This window comes from Borostomias antarcticus, assembly GCF_949987555.1.
Source record: "Borostomias antarcticus genome assembly, chromosome: 3".
Lineage (NCBI taxonomy): Eukaryota > Metazoa > Chordata > Actinopteri > Stomiiformes > Stomiidae > Borostomias > Borostomias antarcticus.
This window is the reverse complement of record NC_140236.1, coordinates 8,272,839-8,295,041: the sequence shown is the minus strand read 5'-3', so window position 1 is coordinate 8,295,041 and position 22,203 is coordinate 8,272,839. Positions and strand designations below refer to the sequence as shown.

Below are 22,203 nucleotides of genomic sequence, written 5' to 3'. Positions count from 1 at the left end.
CTCTCAGACCCCCTATCCCCCCGCCCTCTCTCGCTCTCTCTCTCACACACACACACAGGAGGAATACATTGGAATAAGAAGCCCGTAGGAAAGCTCATGCGAGAGATCTACTGAAGACTCCTGAAATTACATTTGAATGTGATGTGCATGCATTTTTCACCAAATAAAGTTTTTTTTGTGGGGACCGAATGTAGTCTATTACACTTGCTCACACATATGCAACACACACACACACACACACACACACACACACAGGATCACTTGTTTGCAAACACACTATACACAAACACACACACAGAGGCAAATGTGTGTTGTGGAATCAAACACACACACAGGATCACTTGTTTGCAATCATACAATACACAAACACACACAGAGGCAAATGTATGTTGTGGAATCAAACACACAACACACACCATTCAAAAGCAAGCAAGCGTGCATACAAAGAAACACAGCCTACACACACAGAAGAGCACTTCTTTTGAAACATCTCACAGCTGATGTCATTTAATAACTTATTACTTGCTGTTGATGATGATGATGATGATGGTCGATGATGATGCAGATTAGTAGATGTGTACATATATCTATAGGCCTAACTGAAATGTTTTGGTAGCTACTGCCAATAAAGACAGTGCTGACGTTGAATCCATCTTGAGTCTAGCCTATACTCATTATTACACATGAGCCAACGCATGGGGGAGGATCACTCAGCCAGTCCCAAGTCCCAATCAGGTTAAATTTGCTCATTTCAATGGTTTGTCAGGTCTGTTATGGACTAATGAACAACACCCGCCCACCTCTGCCTATGATACGAGCACAAGGGGGCACTGCAGTGAACTACAGTGTATGCTGTGTGTGTGTGTGTGTGTGTGTGTGTGTGTGTGTGTGTGTGTGTGTGTGTGTGTGTGTGTGTGTGTGTGTGTGTGTGTGTGTGTGTGTGTGTGTGTGTGAGAGAGAGAGAGAGAGAGAGAGAGAGAGAGAGAGAGAGAGAGAGAAAGAGTGTGTGTGTGTGTGTCGCCATAACTTGAGTGCGAGTAAGGTAAAGGTTAAAATTGCATTGGGGTTCTTATTTCTGCCACATTTCTACAACAACAAACAACTTAGGCTGTTTCCAAGTTATAATCTAGATGAATACAAAACTTGAAACGCACGACGCGCGCGGTCATCCACCGGGTTCAATAGGCAATAATCTTCAACTTGTCCTCCTTGGACCAGGCAACATCCTCCTAATAAACCAACTAGACTATGTTTATCAGGCATTGCCAAAAGCGCACGTAGCGGCTTGCATGAGAATATAGGGATAACATGCACCCTGCAGGTCAGGTCACTAACTAACATAGGATACAAGCCTAGAATATCAGTGGCACTTGGCGCACCAATCGCCCTCGCACCAAAATACCTCAAAGCTTAAAACATGTGGGTTGCCTGTGACGCATATCACCCCAAACACACATGAAGGAAAAACACACGAAGGAAAAAATATATTATCATGGCTCTCTTACTTGCGTCTGTATTCCCTGCGCTGTCTGCATCGCACGTTTGGTCCAGCAAAGATGGGAGATTCCAGATTGTGGTGTGCCGGTGGCGCAGGGAAGGCTTCTTACATTTCACATATCACCAAAGCTTGCATCGTGTTGAACGGCAGAACGCAGTTGATTTCCACAGGCTGCGCTCTCTTTCTCTCTAGCCGTCCTATCGTATATCCCCTGGGGGATACCCATGGCTAGCGGAGGCGCGGCAACTGTCGTGATGGCGTGTCTGACTGCGAGACCGGAGGACGTCTGAGACGCGGAGTGCATCACGGCCGTGTTGCATCGCAGGTTCAAAAGCCAAGTGTGATGCTGCCAAGTTGGGAATTTTTCAAACTGTAAAATGACATTTCTGTGCCACTACTGAGACTGCTGCTGTTGTAGCGCTAGGTCCACAGAATAGACAACAGCATAAAGTTCATGTTCATGGAGCGTGTGCCACGTGGCTTGCTGCGACCAATCCCAGAATGGATCCAGTCGTAAACTTTTATTACTCAGCTGTAAATTTCTCTTTTTAACAACTAGGAATGTTTGCACCCATCTCTTTCTTTTGCCTCTTCTTCTCATGACAATAATGCAGCTAACTCTAAAATGATATGCAACCCATTATACGTATTTTCCAAGAATACACCTGTCTCACCTCAGATAGGCTACCATTTTGCCAATAAGACACCTTTAATATAATAAGACAATAATGATCACCATTATTCTTGATTTAACAGAAACAAGTAAACACATAGACATATAGCCTACACGTACACACAAACACACACACACACTAACAGAAACAAGTAAACACATAGACATATACACGTACACACAAACACACACACACACACACACACACACACAAGCTATCACTATTGAGTCAGGGCTATGTTTCTTTACTTTAACGCCTAGCCTATATAATATTTAGTCCATTCTGTGTGTAGGTCTACATGTAGGCTACCAACAACACAGAAGAAATGTTGAATATCCCATCCTTAGCGAGAAATGTATAGGAAGACGCCTTCAAGCATTCTACGTAGCCACCCAAAGGGACCAGGTGATCCGCAAAAACAATTTAGAGAAGGAAAAATGCATACGCAAATCAAACAGCATTATTTTTGTGCAAATCCCAAGAGATAACACTAGGCTAGAAAATACAGAATAGAGAAGCCTGTATGTGGCCGCTATGACCTCAACGAGGGCCTACATCTTCAGTAGTCCGAGGATTTCATTTATCAGACTAAAAATCAACTAAAAAATCGTCTCATATCATCATCGTTTTCATATTTTTATTAGGCAATTTTGTTATTGCACTCTAGCCTATAGCCACAACAAATATATTAAGCTACACAACTTAATACACACAATACTATCACTATAACAGTACACTACTACACTAACAGCTGCATGAAAAACCTTCAGTCTCATTTGCCAGTCTCTAACAAAGCACAGCTATTTCTTCTAGAGCCTGCTGTTCTATTTTAGAGATCAATTTCAGCATCAACCATTTCAGGATAGCACATCAACTAAATCTACAGCTGAAGCAAGCTCATGCGTCTTCTTTAGGAAATGTAGCCTACCTGTTATAATCTCAATTCAATGTCGTCAAATAAAAAAACAAAATTGAACAATAAAATATTGGATCAAATGAACAGTTACAGTGTTCATTTGTAGAGTGAATAAATTTGCCTAATATGCCTGGACTGTGATGCATCTGTCCTTTCGAAAAAAAAAAATATATAGGCTATTCAACTTAAAGATCAGGCAACGTCTTTGTGAAATTACGAGTTATTGCTAGAATTGCTGTGAAAATGCTAGTTATATCTATAGTAATAGACATTTCTATTACTATCTTCGAAAGAATTAAATGGTGAGTCATCGAGAATCAAAAGTAGCCTAGCCTATATTATGAATTCCACTGCGTCGGTAACTAGTCTATTAAGATGAATATCTACATAGCCTACCGATGCTAGATGTGTCTTGTCCTCACCAGCCGTGCCCTGTAGCAGTGAGCCGAAATTGCACATATGAAAAGAGAAACACTGTTTCCGGAAAAGCCGAGTTTACACCGCCAATAAAGTTTACGGCAGGTATACTAAACCTTATTGGGAATGTCAACCTCGTGTTAAAACTACACATACAATAGCCCAATGGTGACAATGCGTATAGAACAGTTGTGAATCACTGTGGACGTGCCCAGAAGCATGCCCAAGGTAGGCTAGTAAAGATAAAATTCTCCCGTTAAGGAAAATGTAGGCTATAGTTTAGGCTATCCTGTGGCCTATTAATGGAATAGCATCCCTCTACTGGTCGAGATAAAATCATGTTTAACTTAGGAAGCAAAATGCAGAGCCAATACGCCCCCCAAAATGTGTTAGCCTGGTGGGAAAATCACCAGTTAATTTGCTCTCTCTAATTAAATATATTGAGTTAATAAATTCCCCTTGATATGTTCAACGGCCAGTTCATTAATTTCTCGAGTGTCTCCCGTTTTTTCAAAAGTCAGCAAAACATATAGCCTACCACACAAACTAATAGCATATTAATGTTCCGGAAGATTGAGGCCTACTGGCTATTAATAGCCTAGATACTCACCTTTTTGAATGTAATTTAATTTGTTGCTCACCTATTTTCATTTCATTTTGTATCAACAATAGGCCAGTTTCACATTGTAGCCCATTAGTCAAACTTGAATCCCCTCCAGTAATAACCTACCTTTCTGTTTGCCCTACTGTTTGAGAGGGTCAAACTTGATTAAATGATCCTACAAGTAAATAAAGAACCGAAACGATATGGGAATCGGACGGGAATCCATATGAATCGTATATAACTTAATCAGATGTATTATTTAAGATGGGTCTTAACTATCAGATTAAAGAAGGTACCCAGAGTTGGGATATGCAGCATCAGTGAAGCTGGTGGTCAACTCCATCACAGTCAATTTCCGGCCTCCAAAACAACCCCCAGAAGCCGAGCGTGTAGGCTGTAACTGGGACAACCCTGTAGGCATGTACCCTTTACTAAGAATACAAGGGAAGGACACGACGCCGGCAAAACGAGGTCTGTGGTTTTGAAACTGGCAAACGCCTTACTGCGCACTGTATAGGCCTATTATATACACGGCCCACCTGAACATTCCCCCAGGCCGCCTATTGGTTAGAAGGTGATACTACTTTAGCTATCGTATAGGCTATAGGCTATTAAAGCAAGTAGCCTAAAAGTAGCAGGCCCCAGGCTATAGGCCTACTACAGAGTAGCCTAGACTATTGTATCATATCATATGAATGACAATACTTTTGAAAGTATTGGCTATAGCTTTTATAGTTTACAGAAACTGAGATAGGCTATTTGGAACAAGATGTTCGAGATGTTCAACCCCTCTGATGAGCACACTTGTAGCCTCACATGTGCATGGATAGTGCCACAGCAGTTACTTTAAGGGCTTAATACCTTTGAAAAAACAACTAATTCAAATGGCAACGAATGGCAGTAATGTTCGTATATGTCATTGTAGGGTGCTTAATGTATCCAAATAAATAGCATACTTACTGTCACTTAAATAGGCCTAACGATGACCATTAGGAATTTCAGATAGCCTAGCCTTTAGCCTAATGTACATCACTGATAGTTCTCTGAGCGACAGTGTACCATCATAGACCTCGAAGTTGCATCAGTGGTCTTTCCATATTGTGATGATAAACTGATATAGGCTATGACCAGACACAATTTTTCCAAACACGAAAAAAGACACGGATTGTGAGCCATCTTGTTTATTCGTAATTTTACATCAACAACAATGGCGTGGACACACAATTCCGTCTTTCACATGAGAAACACCAGCAAACGAGCATACGGTTAACATCGAGATATAACAAGACGTACATAAAGATTAGATATTCAGTGCAAAAACAACTACGCTATGTCACCAACACAGTAAAATAAAACTTCTTACTTATAAATCCTTGTACTTTTAGCAGGTATGTTCATACACAGTAATGTGCGTTTTCTATAGGCAGTTTTAGTTGTTGGGGAAATCAAAACAACGGTGGCATTATTATATGGAATAGGCTCTGTTCCATTAGGTAGTGCCGCGGTATACAAATTCTCCAAATTGGTTGCTTGGCTTTGAGCTAATAGTCTTTCAAAGACTCAAAAATTGTCTTCAACAAGTGTATAGTGTAGCCTATATTGGCTAAATAAAATATAACTTAACACTATTAGGTTGGCATAATACTATAAAATAAAACAATTTGAAATCTCTATATCTAGAAATCTCTATTGCAAATTCCCAAGGTTTAGGTAGCATCAAAGGATTTCAAACGATTGCATTTCCCTGGTAATCCTAGCAAAATATATGAGGAAGTAGGCTTAAGCTCCACCAGAAATGAAAATGAAGTCAAATCAAGACAGCACTCATAACTGTTTTACATGGGCCTGCTTGTCAGTGTGATTTCCTCAACAATGACAATTAAGTGATGACGCGGAACATTTTACTTTTAAATGATGCCTACACGATGATACATGTTGCTTATGATGTTGAGGGCAAGTATTCAGCAAAGGCATCCTGCCATTACGTGAGTAATATAAATTGTCTATGTACATGATATAGGCATCGTTCAACTTTTGTGGGCTTTGGAAGGTGATTACACGTGACATATCTTTAGAAGTAGCCATATCTGTCTAACATGCGTAGCCTAGCCAGATAGCTCTTTAGGGACCTACGGGGTGTCTCACGAGAGTGTAATATCATGTTACTTTTATTGAAAATGTAATGACCTATGCCTACCAAATTCATGATAACTTATGCCTACCAAATTCATGATCCGGATAACGTAAGGCGGGATAAATTAGCCTGTATGACAATCTGTTGGATTCCCACCCCTCTCGGCTAAATAAAACAGTGGTCATAAAGCTGACCCTCTCTGCCTTCATCTAACTCATCGTTTGTATGGGACCTCTTTTTCTGTTGTTCGGCCATATAACCATAAAAAGACCATAAAATCACTCCTTGGTCTCCTCTTTCTCTTCCGCTTCTTTCTCTTCGCCTTCTTCCACTTCACCGTCCTCGTTGCCCTCTTCTTCGGCCTCGGCTTCCACCTCCCCCCTTTGCCCTGGAAACTTGTCTTTGTTGTTCTCCTTTTTCCATTTCATTCGCCGATTTTGAAACCAAATCTTTACCTGCCTTTCGGTGAGACTCAAGGCATGGGACACTTCAATCCGTCGCTTGCGTGTAAGGTAAGGATTGAAGAGAAACTCCTTCTCCAATTCAAGAGTTTGGTAGCGACTGTAGGTTTGCCGTCCATTGCGTCTGCCTGGAGCTTCAAAGAAATAAAGTAGTAGGTTAGAATATCACTATCCCCCAAAGAATTAATCACTATCCCCCAAAGAATGACTTGTATCTCACGAACAGGTGGAAAACGTTTAATGTCCCAATCTTGGATTTAAAAAGTTATCATCGATGGGGTTTTTAAAGTTGAGGATTATCACATTACTATGCAACGTGTGATTACATAAAATTCAAAAAACCATAGGGACCAAATAGTTATGTGAAATTGATGTGTGCTGGAATTATTATTTAATTAGGCTAAGCTTATTCAAGAAATTGCAATGTATTAGCAGGCTGTTAAACTGCTGAACTAATTCGATTGGAGCGTTTTTGTTAAAGTGTTAATTATGAAACAAAAGTGGAAATTAGGAAGCCAATACGCGACATTGATAAGCAGTAATAAGCTATGTTACAATAGCATTAAGCCAAAATAGTGCAGCATATTAGTAATCAATAGGAGGCTTAAGTAGCATTTCTCATTCATTTAAAAGGGACAATATCTCAAAAACAATGGCGGTTATATAATTTGATGTAAACAAAAATAAATGATGATTTATGTATTGTAAGATAACAATAAATATTTGTTGTTGGACTCTGAAGTGTGTAAAACCTCCTTCCAACCTTCAGTTATGAAACATATTCGCACAGAGACTCACATACACACAGACTCTCTCTCTCTCTCTCTCTCTCTCTCTCTCTCTCTCTCACACACACACACACACACACACACACACACACACACACACACACACATACATACAAACACACACACACAACACACAAACACACACACGTACACACGGAAGGGGTAGATTACGTGAATAGTCCTTCTAGATGGGTTGTGTAAGAAAGACTAACAACAGATTTGGGATCACTATTACTGCTTCGAACCAAGGTGTCAAATCAGACCTTAAACATGCACTGAAACAGTAGGCATGTGGCTTTAAAGAGTGTCACCTATCATCAGTCTAAATGTCTAGGTCATAGGATATCTGGGCCTGCGCTTCACAAGTTTCCAGCACTAATCTCCGGGCGAAGGAGAACGGTATTAGATGTGTATCAGTTCATCTCGCTCTCTCTCTTTCTCTCTCTCATCCCCCTCTCTCTCTCTCTTTCTCTCTCTCTCTCTCTTTGGCCGAGTCTGTCGCCTTTGCATTTCGTGATATTTCCCCGGTCAAACCCCACTGGCCTATCCAAAGTAGGCTATAAACAGTGACCTGAAGTAGGCACACATATTATTCTATGGGGACATTCCACGATATGCTGTTGCCATGCTGGGACTAACTATGATGCGAGAGACTCATGCAGGGAAACATTCATTAGGCTATGTAGGCTAAAGCAGTGCAACAAATGCAGGTTTTAGATCCACATTCACGTAGGCTACCCCTCACTTTTTCACTCTATAAACAGACACACACAGACACTCATATAGGCTACACACACAAACACACACACACGCACGCGCGCGCACACACACACACGACTATACAAGCTATACCGTACATGGTAAGGAACACAAAATAATGCTAACCGTGGGGTCTCATCCATGGGAACATTAGAGTGGGAGAGGAGTTTTGATTTAAGTGGCCTTGTCCTTCTCCGAGGTTGGAGTTGTTGGATTTACAGTCTGGGTATTGCGCGAGGCTTGCCTCTTGCTGGGTACCATAAAGCGGTTGCCTCGGAAGGGCTTCGTATCCATAGAATTTTGTTGCGTCTCCATGACAAGCCAGCGCACAGGGGTTCTGTTGGAATCCAGGGTTGGAGATCCCCGTGGTTCCGTGGTGGAAAAAGTCCTGGACGTGATGAGACGGGTGTTGAAAGCCCGGTCCAGCTGCCCCGGGTCCGTACACCAGCGTGTGGCTTCGTGCAACGCTTTGTGGAAACCTGCAGTCGTAGTAAGTTGGCTCCAACGATTCGCCGCCTTTGTACTTTGAAAAAAGAGGGTTAACAAAATAAGAGCTCATGATTTGTTTGCATGAAGCAGACAGGTCTTTCGCAGTAGAATATCCCCCCTGTTGGATGGTGGCAGCCTTTCGTTTAGATCCTAACTCGCGCACAGCACAGACACACCGGAACTAGATGGAGAAACGCTGCCCCTTTGGACAATCGAAGACAGCTCCCTCTTGCTCAAACGCTCCTCTCATCGAATTTCTCTCACAATCTCCAGTCTTTTACTTGTGCAGCTTCAGACCCGGCTCATGGCGTCTGCTATGGACGTGTGTTAAGTTTAAAGCTGGCTTGCTCCACCGGCGGTAACAAACGCTTCTCTTTTCGCTGTCTTTTTTTTTTTTTTTTAGCTTCCCACCCAACCACCCCCACCACAATCCCCCCTCCCAACAGCACCCCTCCTCCCGTCATCCCTCCAAGAGCGGACAAGCGTACACCTTGAGAGGAAACCGGCACTATAATCATTCCATTACAATAACCAACACATGCTTACATTGTTAAGCGTGCAACCATCATGTAAAAAGCTAACAGCACATAAGAAATTGGTTTTGTTGCAGCCTGATCAAAACATTTGTACACTGACGTAGGTTGAAATGTGTTTACACCAATAAGCAAATAGGCCTACCCTTTGTTCTCGAGTCACCCACATTCAATGTTTTCACTAAGGCCAAATATAATATTTGTTGGCCAAATATGCCAACTTAGCGTTTAATGTTTCAAATAGTGCAAAGATATACAATATATAGCCTGGAAATATATACACCTATAACTCTAGACACAAGTAGGCCAGGGAGCAATGGAGCAAAAGTTCAAAAACTAAGGAAGGTTGTTGAAAAACAACGACTTACAGGCTAATGAAGGTGATTATAACTTCCGTATTACCCACAGTCAAATCTGTCTTTCTCGTCAATAAAGTCCTTTACTACCCTTGCCTGAACACCACAGCTGCTGTGAAACACCATCACACGCAGATATAAACACGACCTGTGAATACGCGCTGCATCCTTACTGACTGACCCCGTTAAACCTGTGAGGAAAAGTAGTAAATCTGCCGGGCGGAGTTAATAAAATTTTACATTAGACGTCTAGTTAGATTAGCGGACATATTGATGGCTCAATGTTTATTTCAGTTGGACTTTATAGTTGCTCAGGCCTCTCCCCAATATGCTGGTGTGGTTTCTGTGGTGTTACTGACAATTTCTACACATCATCGTAAAATATGAAAGGCGCACGGCGACAATTTATGGACTTGTCACACTCTATAAATATGCAGATAGCGGGTCATTGTTGCACACTTCTCTGGAAATTTGAACCGCTATTAGTCGACATCTCAGCAACTGAAATTCACCCAAATACAAAGATACGAAGGTTAAGACTACCAAAACATTCAACCCGTAGGCCTACCCCACTTTAACAGTTCAGCCTAGAACTTTCTATGATTATTATGAATTGTGATTGGTATATAGGCTAATCAGAGTTACAACTATGTATTTTGGAAGTAGGAATAAAGCATACTTATTAATACGTATTATGAGAATAATAACAATTATTTGACAATTATTCTTATTCTTATTCTTATTCTTATTCTTATTCTTGTTGTTGTTGTTGTTGTTTTTGTTGTTGTTCTTCTTCTTCTTCTTCTTCGTCTTCTTCTTCTTCTTCTTCTTCTCCTTATTATTAATATTATTATTATTATTATTGTTCTTATTATTAGGCCTGTATGTACATGTATTATGTATTATTGTTCTTATTATTATTATTATTAGTAGTAGTAGTAGTAGTAGTAGTAGTAGTAGGTAGTAGTAGTAGGCCTAGTAGTAGTATTGCTGGTGTTGTTGTTACTATTAGCCTGTATTATCCTTAGTGATAATGTTGCTTTTGATTTTAATTACAGTATAAATATCATAACTTTGTTTACTTTCAATGGGCTGTTTTAATTATTCTTTGTGTATATTAGGCTACTTGTAGGGTTATAATTTCTACACTGTTCAGTATTCACTGTGGTGTATCCAAATATAAATAAACGTTTGTGTCACTGCAAGATCATGTTGCTGTTGTTTCTTCTGGGAATGGGCCTTTTATTCCAACTATTTATGTCGTGATTTAGATTTCATCTACTGTGAAAAGTTACATTGAATTTGTAATAGCATGATTGGTGGATAACGTGGATCAAGATATTCGTAGCCTCAATTGTTTCATATGCCTCGGCTGTTTTCCATGGCAGTAGCTGAACAGACCATGTAGGCTACTTGTGGTAAGCCTGCAGTTATGCAGTTATGAACTTTACTTTGTGGTAAGGTTAAAGTAATGGGAGCATATGACGTCTGTTAGATTGAAACAAGTATCTGATAATATCTGACAAGTATCTGATAATAACCATACACATGACCTTAGTAACATTACCAAATGAATTCCTAGCCCCACATGCATTCAACAAAGCTCAAATAAGACCTATGCATTACTACATTACTAACCATTATTTTACCCCAATCTCCCATACAATTCTGTTCTCAAAATGTGTTGAGTGACCAAAGCTATCATTCTTTCATCGATACCACAGCTTTTGCTCAAAAAAATGGATCAACAGCGACATCTAGTGTTGATGAAGATCAACAGCACGCCTCCTCTCCGTGTATTTTTGGATCATTTTGGTAAGGCCTCAGCTGCCATTTCTGGACCCATGTATGTGTAAAGGGCTTTCAACATTTTAACACTTTCGAAATTTGACCCTAATCATAACCCTAACCCTACATCCAGAAAGTGACAAACAGAGGTGCAGCTGCTAATCGTTTGATCATTTTGAGGTAGGCCCTACCTTTCCAAATAAACTGCGACCGATTTTCTTGGCTTGTTGACTAAAAATATTTGCATATTCTATTACACTTTTATTTCAGTGATCCCATCGTCATAATCTGCTGACGGCCTGATATGGGGGGCTGCACCCATTGCGTTCTACTGATATTAAAATGTAGGCTAACTCAATTTCATTTTAATAGTACAATTGGAATTCTATAGCCAATACTAACGTGATAAGGTATCCTAGGATAGGGTGCATAGGAGAGCATGTCGGCAAACAGGCAAAATAGCCCCCTTTGAACGAAGCTCTGCGAAAGTTTCCTTTGAACGAGTCATCAGCGTCCATTAAAACCATAAAGTAATTTAGCCCAGACGTCTAGCCAGTTAGCTTTGTTCGTCTGCATTTGAGACAAACAGCCGAGCCCCAACAGGGCTGTAAACCCAGCATTTTTGTCCTGTGCGGAAATGCACAGGATTGGGCTTTGAAATTACAGCATCCTGCCGGTATTGTTTGCCACCACAAAAAGGCAATTTAGGCACATCCCAGGAAACAAATGCCAGACATGGGAATTTGTTTCACGAAACACTCCAGCCGTTTAGTCCAGTTTCAAACACTATAGGCTATATGAGCCTCAAGTTTGGCAGCTTGATAATAAATTGGGAGACGTTTTTAAATGGAGATGGGCGTTTATTTTATTTATTCTAATATTTATTACATGTATTATTTTGCCCTTAGTGAAGTTGTCATAAATAATTGTACGGCTCCCCTACACCGATCGCTCCCATAATCATTGTCTTTTACGCAAGTTTTACGCTCACGAAAATGTATCCTACTAGTTAGGTCTATAGAATAGTAAGATTCTATTATGTTATTCTTTTAAGCAATTAGGTTATTCCAAACGTGGAAAAAAGAACCATATGCCCATATAACAACACATAGGCTATATGAGTATAACAAAACATTTATTAGAAAACGAACCTGAATTTCTCTTATTGTCTTGATTATTAGGCCTATTTGGTTAGTTCATTTTTCTAGTGACCTTTACTACGCGTTACATTGCCACTCCCATCAGCTGCATTGGAGGCCTATGCCTAAACAGAAAGACTGGATATTTCAGTCCTGATAAACGGCATCCGGTGTGTAGACTCATGATTGCAAATATGAGGCGTTTGAAGCCTCAAATCGGTGCTAAATCCCCACATATGAACTTACAATGCAGGTCTAAAGCGGCATCACTTGAATTGAAAGAAGCAGAGAAAACGCAGGTCCTTCGTGATTATGTTTGTATATATTTGAGTGGGCCTATATCTACACTCAATGAAACGCGTCTATACAGTCAAAAAGAATGTGAGATGCACAAAATAGTACAACAACGACTACGTTATCACAAAGACACAGGATAGACTATCAGATAGCAGATGTGCTGTTTCTGTACAAAATACTACATCTGCACAACATATAAAAGAAACAAACATAAAACAGACATTCACACATCATAAATTATGGACAGATGAAATTCAAAAGAATTCAAGTATCCTCTCTTTCTTATGCTACCGGTAGTTTTTTAATGAGGCCTATAGGCTTACTCCAAAATGGTATTAAATGTTGCTGAACATTATGCAAAGAAAAAATGTATCTTTAAAGTAACTGCATAATGTTGATTTTTCTTTCATTTTTCTAAAACTGGACAAAGAAAGGTGCATTGGAAAAATATTCAGTATCAGACATGAAGGTTAAGATTAGCCTAATACAAAATCCGTGACAGTGATCAATATGATGAAGGGAGCATCATGTATTTTGGTTTATCTCTGTTAGCACGGTTGTCTGGTTCTGATTTTGTCCATTACTACTGCGGCTGGGCAACAATTATTGTTCTTTTCTGTCGGTCTTTTCCTTGTTCATTTTCTTCATCTTCATACGCCGGTTCTGGAACCAGATTTTGACTTGCCGCTCCGTTAGATTGAGTACTCTGGCAACCTCGTATCGGCGGTCTCTGGTGAGGTACATATTGAACAAAAACTCCTTTTCGAGTTCGAGAGTCTGATATTTTGTGTAGGGACATCTTTTCTTTCTTGTCGAGCGTGCGTGTATCCAATTTGCCACTGGGTTATCTGCAAAACAACATATGAGAGGGAAAATAGCATGGTTAAGCTGAGTCAGCAATATCAAACCTGAAGCAATGACAAACGACACACTAGTCCATAGGATCAGAAAAGGCCCGTTTACATAGTGTTATAACCATTCAATAAGGTAATATATTCAGAGAGAAAATTACCCTATCTGGCTTCACATTGCTACTATTTCATTTAATGATGCTTCTTCTGCTCTTTCCTTCCCTTCCAACTTCTGAGAAATGCCGTCGTAAAATACTCAATGCGCTTATTCACTTTATAGGCCCATAAAACGGCCCGTAGTTCAAGCCTTTACAAGTCTGTAGTGAAAGTCCTCGAATATGTCCCGAACATTCCTCAAGTTGAGCTCTCTGTATGTGGTTTGAAATTGAATAATATGGCAAAGATAAACAACATCAGATCTGCAAAACGTGCACTTAAGAGTCTAAATCATAAACACCCTCTCTCGTTTGTGTGATCCATGGGCAGGCTTAAGGGATAATACTTGATAGGCCTACTTGTGAAAGTAACACATTTGAGATCCTAAGTAAGTTCCTTATTGTAACGATTGAAATCGTCTGTAAACTGCTGTCCAAATAATTGCCAATACATGTGCGTAAAATGTATTTGGCACTTGTTTATATGCGTAAAAAAGGGATTGGAATGAGTCGGACATGTTGAGGTGTCCACCCAAATTCTGAGCCTCCCTAGACTTGTTTTCCCGAGTCCATTTTTATAACCCCGCTTCTCGTTTTATAGCCCTATACTTCCAGCGTTTGTCTTTTACAGTTTCTAGAGCTAGCCGCTAGCAGAGAAGATTCGGTCGAGAGGACAGGAGGACGAAACTACAATCTCCTTTTTAATAGAAACGGGGCGAATGCAGTTACCAGAATATCATCCATACAACCCCCATACCCGGTCGTAAAAGAGAGAAGCTTGAACTTACTCGGGTCTAGTTCTGGCTTCTCGTCTTTATGCTTCCCGGAGGGTATGGGCTCCGATTCCGGAGAGGGGATGTTCTGCTGCGTCTTTTCTCGGATATCAACAGAGGAGCAGTAGAGATAATCCGTATAGGTGCGTCCGCTGGAGCTCAGGCAGTCGCCGGCTCTGTGCTCCTGGAAGGCGTCGGGCTTCAGTCCATAGTGCCTGCTATTCGCTGGGTAGCCGTGGAAGGGAATGGCCCCGGAGATCGGCTCCAGCCATGACCGCACATACCTCGAGTCTGTGCCTAAATGAGGTTGATGGCTGTATGGATGATAGACCACTGAAGACTGGGAGTGAACAGGGGCCCAAGAGGTAGTAAAAACGGGTGGTTTCGGGGCGAAGCTGCAAGAGGGATAGTCGCCACACTCCGGTACCATAGACGTCGGACGAGGAGCGGTAGCGTGCGAAGCTGGAGCTGAGAATCGTGTCGCAAGAACATCCTCATTTTCATGGTTGATCAAAGAATCCACATAGTAATTACTTATGGGACCCGTGGTCGACATGTCGAAGCTCCCCTTCTCTTTTATGCATCCGATTATTATATGGTGTGTATGTGTACTTTTTTATCTACCCATAGAACAATCAAGGCAGGTAATTATTCTCAGAGCTTCGCTGGATGCTATTGGTTCCCGTACCAACACGTGATTATATTTACCCCCAGAAAAATTGCACAGTGGATCAATGCGCGAGTTATCCTTGGATAGTAATGCACTTGAATGGGATTTTAGAATATTCTTTTTCCTACCGGAGGCATTAGAGGTAAATCCAACGTTATACTATCCTAACTTTTTTTCATATGCCATTGAAATTGGACTTCTAAAATTATTTGTAAATCGGCAAACCACAGACCTATCCTACGCTGGCTGTGCTCAAAATCATAGAAGGCACTATTTGTTGATGTAATCAATCTCTGTCTAGCGTAATCTCTCCATCTCCTTGCGCTCTGGGCGTAGAGGTCCATTATCAAAATAGTTTATGAAATCTCTGATAGGTTTGTCTGCAATCGCCTAAGGGATTTATATTATTCATCGCAGATTTGATGACAGAAGTCATGTCTGCTAGTGAAATGTTGCCAGTCCATCTTCATTGAAGAATGAGCAGTCCGAAAACTATATGGTTTGCCTAATGTAATATAGAATTGACTACATATTAGCCTAAAGTTTGCACTGACCGCTAATGGGTGTATTTGCTTTTTATTTTCCTAAATTGCATTAGCTTTTTGGCAGGGGATTTGGATTCTTGAAAACTTGCCCACTAGGCTATATGCGTCTGCATTCGGCAAGTGGCCGTGCATGTTTTTATGTCCTTCAATAAATTTTTACGAGAACCATTTGATTGTTCATAAACGTGTCGTTAATAAAACTGCAGTTGTTCCTGGCTCTACATAAAACCAACACTATGACTGTGAGACGAGTCTCATCAAACAGGAACGGTGAGGACAGCATCGACAGGGGTAACTACTGAGGAGATAAGCTTAAAAGGTTAGTTTAAGGACTGATATTGGATGAGAACTTGCAAAAATTGAACTAAAGTTTCCTGTTGAATCAGTGTATGTATATTCAGGGCAAAAATAAGACGTTTGCTGACCTGTAATCTTACTAAAAGTAGGCTATAGAGATTGCAATATAACTTCTTAAGTAATGGCAGCCTATTGGGCCTATATTACGCTAAAACGAAAGATAGGCTACGCCCTGGTAGGCTATTGAAAAGTAATGTAGCCTTTCTAGCAAATAACATTCAGACATTACATTAGGGTCGCAATGAAGGCGACGTATGAAACATGCACTTTTTACCATTGAAGGGTATGGATGTTGAGAGTTGACATTGCTCGTGCTTTTCGCAGTTGCAGCCCAATTCAATCAAGTCTGTTACTTTCCATTTGAGCGTTTACAGACAACTCTACACATAACCAGGACGAAGCAAGTAGGCTATAGCCTACACAATTCAATACAGCACAACGTAGAATTGTAAAATGTTAAGATTTAATTGTATTTTAATAGAACAATAGAACAGCCGTGTGGTGTGTGTTAAAGCGGGATATTCCTTAACAGTGCATCTTTCTGTTTCCTATTTACCATGACCAAAAGAGACCCGTGTCTCATCCCGGTGCCCGCAGCCCGGTGTATCTTTAGCATAAAAGGTTTAGTCTACTGATGCTACATTCAGCTCTGTGAAAGCATTGGTGTGCATTGATAAGAGCCATAGGCTACATGGTTGTATGGTTTATACAATGTGGATGTTATAGTTGTATTGGATGATCATGTTATAGGCCTACTATATATTGAGAATTAAAGGCATAATAGGCGATCATGCATTCTATTAGGCCTATTTAGGTCCATAAGCATCTGAATGGTTGTGGTTATGGTTCACACTTTCATATATTAAATACATCTATGTTTCTTATAATTTATTTGAATCTAGTGTGTCAATTAGTAAGAATCTGTCAAATATATATATATATGTGAATAAGTAGGCTATGGACGCTGACAACACGTTGATCCCCCTCCCGTAGGGTTGAGAACATCTTCTTTTTTTTCCTTTTTTACCGTTTAGTATATCTCTCAAACAAACACATCAAATTAATCTGTTATTCAGGGTCAAAATTGAACACATATATTCAGTTTAATGTAATTATTATACATTATGTCTCACAGCCTACTTTCTCAAAGATAATCACCATTTGTTGTTGTAACCGGCTGGCGCGTTTAAGGTTTTATAGTCATCAATAGCTAGAAATCACAGACATTATAAAGCATATGTCTGTATATCTGATGAAATTATTGAAATAAAAAATAGTGTTTTGTATAATAAGCATGTATGATTTGTTCATTTGTATGAGGTTCATTGGCTAAATCGTAAGTCATCACTCTGTCGCACCTGTTTGTCTTTTAATGTACCTCTTTTGTTCATTAATAAAGAGATTATCTAATCTGTATCCTACTTTTTCATAGTGTTCTTTGATAAGAATTCCATTCTGTCTCAGACTATCTTTTCTATGTAAACTATTCTAGCCTGCACTTAATCCGCTAGAATTGGGCTAATATTGCAAGGTAACCTATAGTGCATTATATCGATTCCTATTTCATCATTGTTCATTGTGCTTGATTGAATATGTAATCTATTGGTCCTTGATTGAATAACCAGAAAACATTTATCTATAGTGTAATATAGCCTCTTCCTCTGTAAGTATCATTGTCCTTAGTCTATTTCTAAGTGGACCCATTTGACTGTTATACCTGTCCGTTTTTGTTTACTATAGGCCTAGCTTTTTCTCAATATTGTTTCTGTTAAGAAGACAAACGCTGGGAGGGGAAAGTTAAAACCATGACCATTCTGTGGGTATGTTCGGTTGCGAGCGTATACGCTACGCTTCTGTCGTGAAAGCTTAGCTTTTGATAGGCTATTTCACACTACCCATAACATAGATATTAGCCTACTAGGCTACACGTCCCTGAAAGTTCCCAAGACAGTCCTAACAGTCTCTCTCTTCAAAATGTAGGCCTATTCATTTGTCAACAGTAGGCTTAATGGGACGAAATCGACTCATCTAATGTCCCGAATGATTCAATAACAATTAGGCCTCTCATCACTACAACAATCCTATAATGCGTAGCAATTTCTGAAGCAATGGGGCCTATCATTTAAAGTCACCATTAGTCGCGTCTACAAGAGAAAGGCGCACAGAGATGCAACGTCACAAATAGGCGCCATCGTGCAGTAGCCGCCTATGGCCTAGCCTGACATCTTAATCACTAGCCTAGGCTACTCTCAGGCACACTATCATTTAAGCGTGAATGTGTCTGTTTTCATTATTATTATTTTTTATATATTTGTCGTGCGCTTGTTAACCAATGTCTAAGCAATAATAGCCTAACCTACCGACGCCTTAGCCTGGGCGACCCAAGGCTATATCCTGTAGGGTTATGTCTTCAACACAATAGGGCCCAACGGGCCATACAAGAATTAGTCTAAACCTGTAGGACTACTGTGAATTCAATTTTAAACTGAAACTATAAGAAGAGAGACTAGGCCAAAAATAATATTTCAAGATGTTGGTGAGGGCAATCTTACTAGGCTAGGCTATAACATTAAGCGCATGGTTTAAGGAACTACCAAATAGGGACACACAACACAGGGCGTAAATTGGGATTTTGGTATTGACTACAAAACGTAGGCTATTCAATTTAAATTATTTGTCATCGTTTTGGGTTGAATTGGCAGGTGTTGCAAATATTGGATATAAAACTAGGCTATCTCCTTTCAAATGCAGCTGCTCTTCAAGAAGAACATTTTGGGGTTATTCAGAGCAGCTTCAGATCTTTTCGCTTGATTAGACGAATATGGTGTAGCCTACGTGTTTATCTGAAACTAGTAGACCTATCCAACATATTCTGAGTGGTGTGTCCATTTTACAACCGTATTACAGGAAACACGATTCATCAATGCTGAGAAGTAGGAAGCCTAGGCTACTGCATATAACCTATTATGAAGAAGTAATCTGCTGTTTGGAGTCAAGTCACGGGTCTTTAGGCCAAAGTAAACAGTCTAACACATAGGGACTGCTGTTAGTCTAGCATCATGTGTATTTGAAATAAATGCTGTAATGATTATTAGGTATTAATCAACTTGGAACGCAGAATTTGGGGTTATTGCTCTGCTGACAAATAAAAAGAAATTCGGCGCACATCTGTCGGCTATAGGCCTATATGCCCTTGTTATCACAATTATGTCCACGGATTCGTTTTTCCAGCCTATTCGAATAACAGAGGCTCTAGTCAATTGGTTAATATCACGAGGTCTATTGCATGTGCATCTTTAAACACACACACACACAAACAAACACACACACATCGAGGGTGCGCGCGTGGACAATAGTCTTTTGAAAAATACACGCATTCAAATTAGCTAAAGTTTACTGGATTGTGTGCTTTCACACATCGGAAATAGTGATAGGAAGTAATACTCGCTCATAGCCAACACAGGACGATAAACATTAAATGATAATTGACAATGATTTGGCCCTTTAGCTCACGGACACTTCCATGTCGCTCAGTTTTAGGCCTATAGGTGGGACACCAGGATTATTTCTTACGCATAGGCTATACATACCATATTATTTGTGGGCAAGGAAGAATGAGTCACCAACAAATGCGTAAACCTTGTAGCAATGCATCCCCTCACAATTCTGCATTAAAATATGTAGCCTATTCTATCTTTACGCAGCATCAGCTATATGCCTACTCGAGTCAGGGTGTGGTTTTCAAAGCTAGATTCTTAAAGGTGGCAACGTGCATTAGTCTGTACGCCTATAGCGTTTTATGGCCAATTCACGGTATGTGCAGTATGGGCAATCTGTGTTTTGTGGGGGCCGTTTCCAGTGCTGTAAAGTCTTTGTCAGGGAGGCATTCCAAAAAAGACACCATTCACTAAGCTGAATGAAAGTGACTTTGGATTCCAGACTGTCTCCTTCAGTCTCGCAGCCGTCAAAAGGAGGAGGGTGTGTGTGTGTGGGGGGGGGGGGGGGCGGGGGGGTTGAGAAAACGACAAAATGGCGAGCAGATATAAACACAGAAGAAAAGGGACTTTGACTGTGCTATATGAAAACACATAGTCAATAAACAAGAGAGAAATTGTCTACTTTATGAGGAAAAAAAGAGTTATATCATTTCACTCACTCACTGCAGTGTCACTTTATAGAATAACAGTTTGTGTGCATATAGGCTTACATCATATATTGATACATTGTTGGGATTCATATCAACCCATATGTTTCATCATTAATGGTAATTATACGCATGTGCACACCATGCGTATGGCTGTGACTAAACTATCTGCTATTTGCGTACATGGAAAGTAGATCACAAAAAGCACATTACTACAAAATCACAAAAAGCACACTATTTGATCGAAGCAGTTGCACGCCTTCCAATAGGCTACATAGTAATTAACACAATTACGTATCAATTTAACAACTTTAATCAGAAATTTTGCTGGCTGGCCGCTATGGGAGAAATGAGGCCCGTATACTCCCCCCAGTTTTAATCTTATGGAATTAATGACATATATTTGAAAAACATCAAAAAAATATACCCTACTATTCTGCAATATTCTGTGTTTGGAGTCTGTGTTGACCAAACAAAAAAATCTACCCTACCTATACCTGCGTTCATGTAGCCTAGTCTACACTCATTCAAAACGAACACAATTCAACAAAATATGACGATATATTAGGCCCACTTAAACATCCTTTTCTTTCAAATTTGGACAAGTAAGCCATTTCAAACCAGGTAATCTAGGATAGCATAATACAAATGTGTAGGCACGGTCAATATCGCCGACATAGAGTAGGCTACAAGAAGCGGCACCATAGGCAATCAAATACAATTCAAGTAGCCCCACAGTAACACCTTTACGCTCACTCTGTATGTCGAAAGTTGGCCTATATTATGTTATCTGCAATAACCCACTTGAGAAACTAGCCGAGCAGAGAGATGGTTTGCAGTCACGAAATAGGCATTTCTTTCAACAGATTTGGACCGATGGCAATGATGCTTAGGAGAAACCCTGTAAGGAGGTTGTCCGTTGTTCATTGAACAGTAGCCTGTATATCTACCAAGCCTATGTATATCTCTCCATCATCTTTAAATCACTGTGCTTTCAGTTCACATCTTATGTTTTTACATAGGCTACAAATGTTTGGTTCATGGTTGAATCCAGGGAAATCTAACCAGGAGCCAGCAAGCAAGATGAGAGCCAGTAGCCTACAAAGCGGCCGAAGTTTACCCCATGTTGTTTACAACCTATTCTACCTCTGAGAGCTTAAGGACGTTTACAGCCCACCACAAAAATAACGGCAAAGAAGAAAAACGTCACCGTCTCGACTGTTGCTGTTCAGCAGTTCATTTACAATGCCATTTGCGGGGACTTCAGTGCCTACTGCCCTAGAGTGTAATTTAACGGAAATTGTCGCCCTTGATGAAGACGAACTGACGTAATCAAAGCAGTTTCTTGTTGCCGAGCCAGGAAGCGAATCCCAACAACATGAAACTACCTAAACCACGCTTCAGCTGCGCGCGACGGGGTATCCGCAGGATGGACAGCAAACATGCAAACCCAAGTAAGGATTTTATTTATAGCACATGGCGTCTAACCAAGACAATAAAACAAACTGTAGCCTAGGCTAATTGCTCACTTCCTTCTTGATGCTCCTCTGATATGACTTCATTTAACATTACAAGTTACAGCAGAACAGGTTCCTCTCAAACCAGTTCAAAGAAATTATGAAATAGAAACCTCTGCTATTATTATTTTTGGAACTCAGCAAAAAAGGTAACCACTGAACATGCCTTGTGGTTTCTCCAATTACAACTTTGATACACTAAACCAGACTGAACAGTAGCTATTGTAACAACGAGACCAGTGCACGTTTCAAAAAAGGCAGACCAATTGCATTGATAGACAAAACAATTCATTATGCATGCTGAAGAGAAATGCAGAAAAGCACAATTGACAGATAGG

At 40.3% G+C, this 22,203-nt stretch overlaps 2 protein-coding genes across 2 annotated transcripts; both read right to left on the bottom strand.

Moving 5' to 3' along the window:
• Window positions 1-6,521: 6,521 nt before the first annotated feature.
• Window positions 6,522-8,810, bottom strand: hoxc8a (homeobox C8a; the record flags this gene model as incomplete). The annotated part of the gene is made up of 2 exons (XM_084436304.1): window positions 6,522-6,838; window positions 8,378-8,810. The coding sequence occupies 2 exons, from the start codon at window positions 8,808-8,810 to the stop codon at window positions 6,522-6,524; spliced, it is 750 nt and encodes a 249-aa protein (XP_084292430.1).
• A 4,646-nt stretch (window positions 8,811-13,456) lies between these two features.
• hoxc9a (homeobox C9a) lies at window positions 13,457-15,188 on the bottom strand (the record flags this gene model as incomplete). The annotated part of the gene is made up of 2 exons (XM_084461777.1): window positions 13,457-13,701; window positions 14,648-15,188. The coding sequence occupies 2 exons, from the start codon at window positions 15,186-15,188 to the stop codon at window positions 13,457-13,459; spliced, it is 786 nt and encodes a 261-aa protein (XP_084317903.1).
• Between the last annotated feature and the right edge of the window lie 7,015 nt (window positions 15,189-22,203).